Source organism: Myotis brandtii, unplaced genomic scaffold (genome assembly GCF_000412655.1).
Source record: "Myotis brandtii unplaced genomic scaffold, ASM41265v1 scaffold2658, whole genome shotgun sequence".
Lineage (NCBI taxonomy): Eukaryota > Metazoa > Chordata > Mammalia > Chiroptera > Vespertilionidae > Myotis > Myotis brandtii.
Genome location: NW_005360118.1, coordinates 44,963 through 45,941, shown reverse-complemented (window position 1 = coordinate 45,941; position 979 = coordinate 44,963). Strand labels below are relative to the sequence as shown.

The following is a 979-nucleotide window of genomic DNA, read 5'->3' as shown; positions in this document are numbered from 1 at the left end:
CCTCCTCCTTTCACTAAACCTACCGAAGCTCCTTCTTTTGCCAAACGACTCCAGCAACTCATAGAGACCCTGAAGGGGAACACGAGGAGTTTTATTGGAAGAGGCCATGAGGAAATGGAGGCCACAGGCCTCCAAGAGCTGACCCTATTGTCAAAAGGCCTAGTGAAACCTTCACTCCCGTGGGAGGAAAAGAAAGATGAATAAGTAAATAAAGCAATATTTCTCTAAGAAGAGGTTTTCTGGACTTTTTAAAAAAAATTCTTTATTTCTCAAAAAACATCTATTTTTATTTTAAAAGCAGAATATTTAATTATAAAAAATTCATAGAAAAATAAAATAAAATATTCATAGAATGGTGTTTCTCAAAGTGTGGGTTGTCAACGTGTGTGGACCACATACAATAGAATCACCTAATGGTACATGTTAAAAATGAGCCTTGCCGGGCCGGCGTGTCTCAGTGGTTGTGTTACAGAATTTACCAGGCGACTGAAAAATACACAGGGAGTACTCAGAGGTCCAGGATAAACCCATTTATTTTCAGATGTTTCACATGTACTAGGACAGTGACTCGATGTCAGTTCTCCAAATCCTGAGTGAGTGGATATGGAGGAAGCTTTCCCTTTATACCCTTCGGTTTCTTTGCTTTCTGTTTCCTAACTACCAGGCTTTTGTGGTGGCTTCCACAGCCCCTCCTGAGTCAGTCAGAATGGGCAAGTTAGATTGTCTCTAAATGCCTGGGAGTAATTAGGAAAACAGGTCTTGCCCCCGCCCCCCCGAATGTCTTATATTCCCCATCAGTTGAACATCAACCTATAAACCAGGAGATCACGGTTCGATTCCCAGTCAGGGCACATACCCGGGTTGTAGACTCAATCACTCCCCAGTTGGGGGTGTGCAGGAGGCATCTGACCAGTGATTCTCATCATTGATGTCTCTATCTCTCCCTCTCCCTTCCTCTCTGAAATATATATATATATAT

General features: G+C 42.3%; 1 protein-coding gene across 1 annotated transcript in view; it reads left to right on the top strand.

Annotated features, from left to right (window-relative positions):
- The window catches only part of ACR (acrosin), a 5,717-nt gene extending 5,513 nt beyond the window's left edge, over window positions 1-204 (top strand). The window contains exon 6 of the mRNA XM_005868245.1: window positions 29-204. Coding sequence (XP_005868307.1) covers window positions 29-204 — 176 coding nt within the window. The remainder of the gene's footprint in view (window positions 1-28) is intronic.
- The last annotated feature ends 775 nt before the right edge of the window (window positions 205-979 follow it).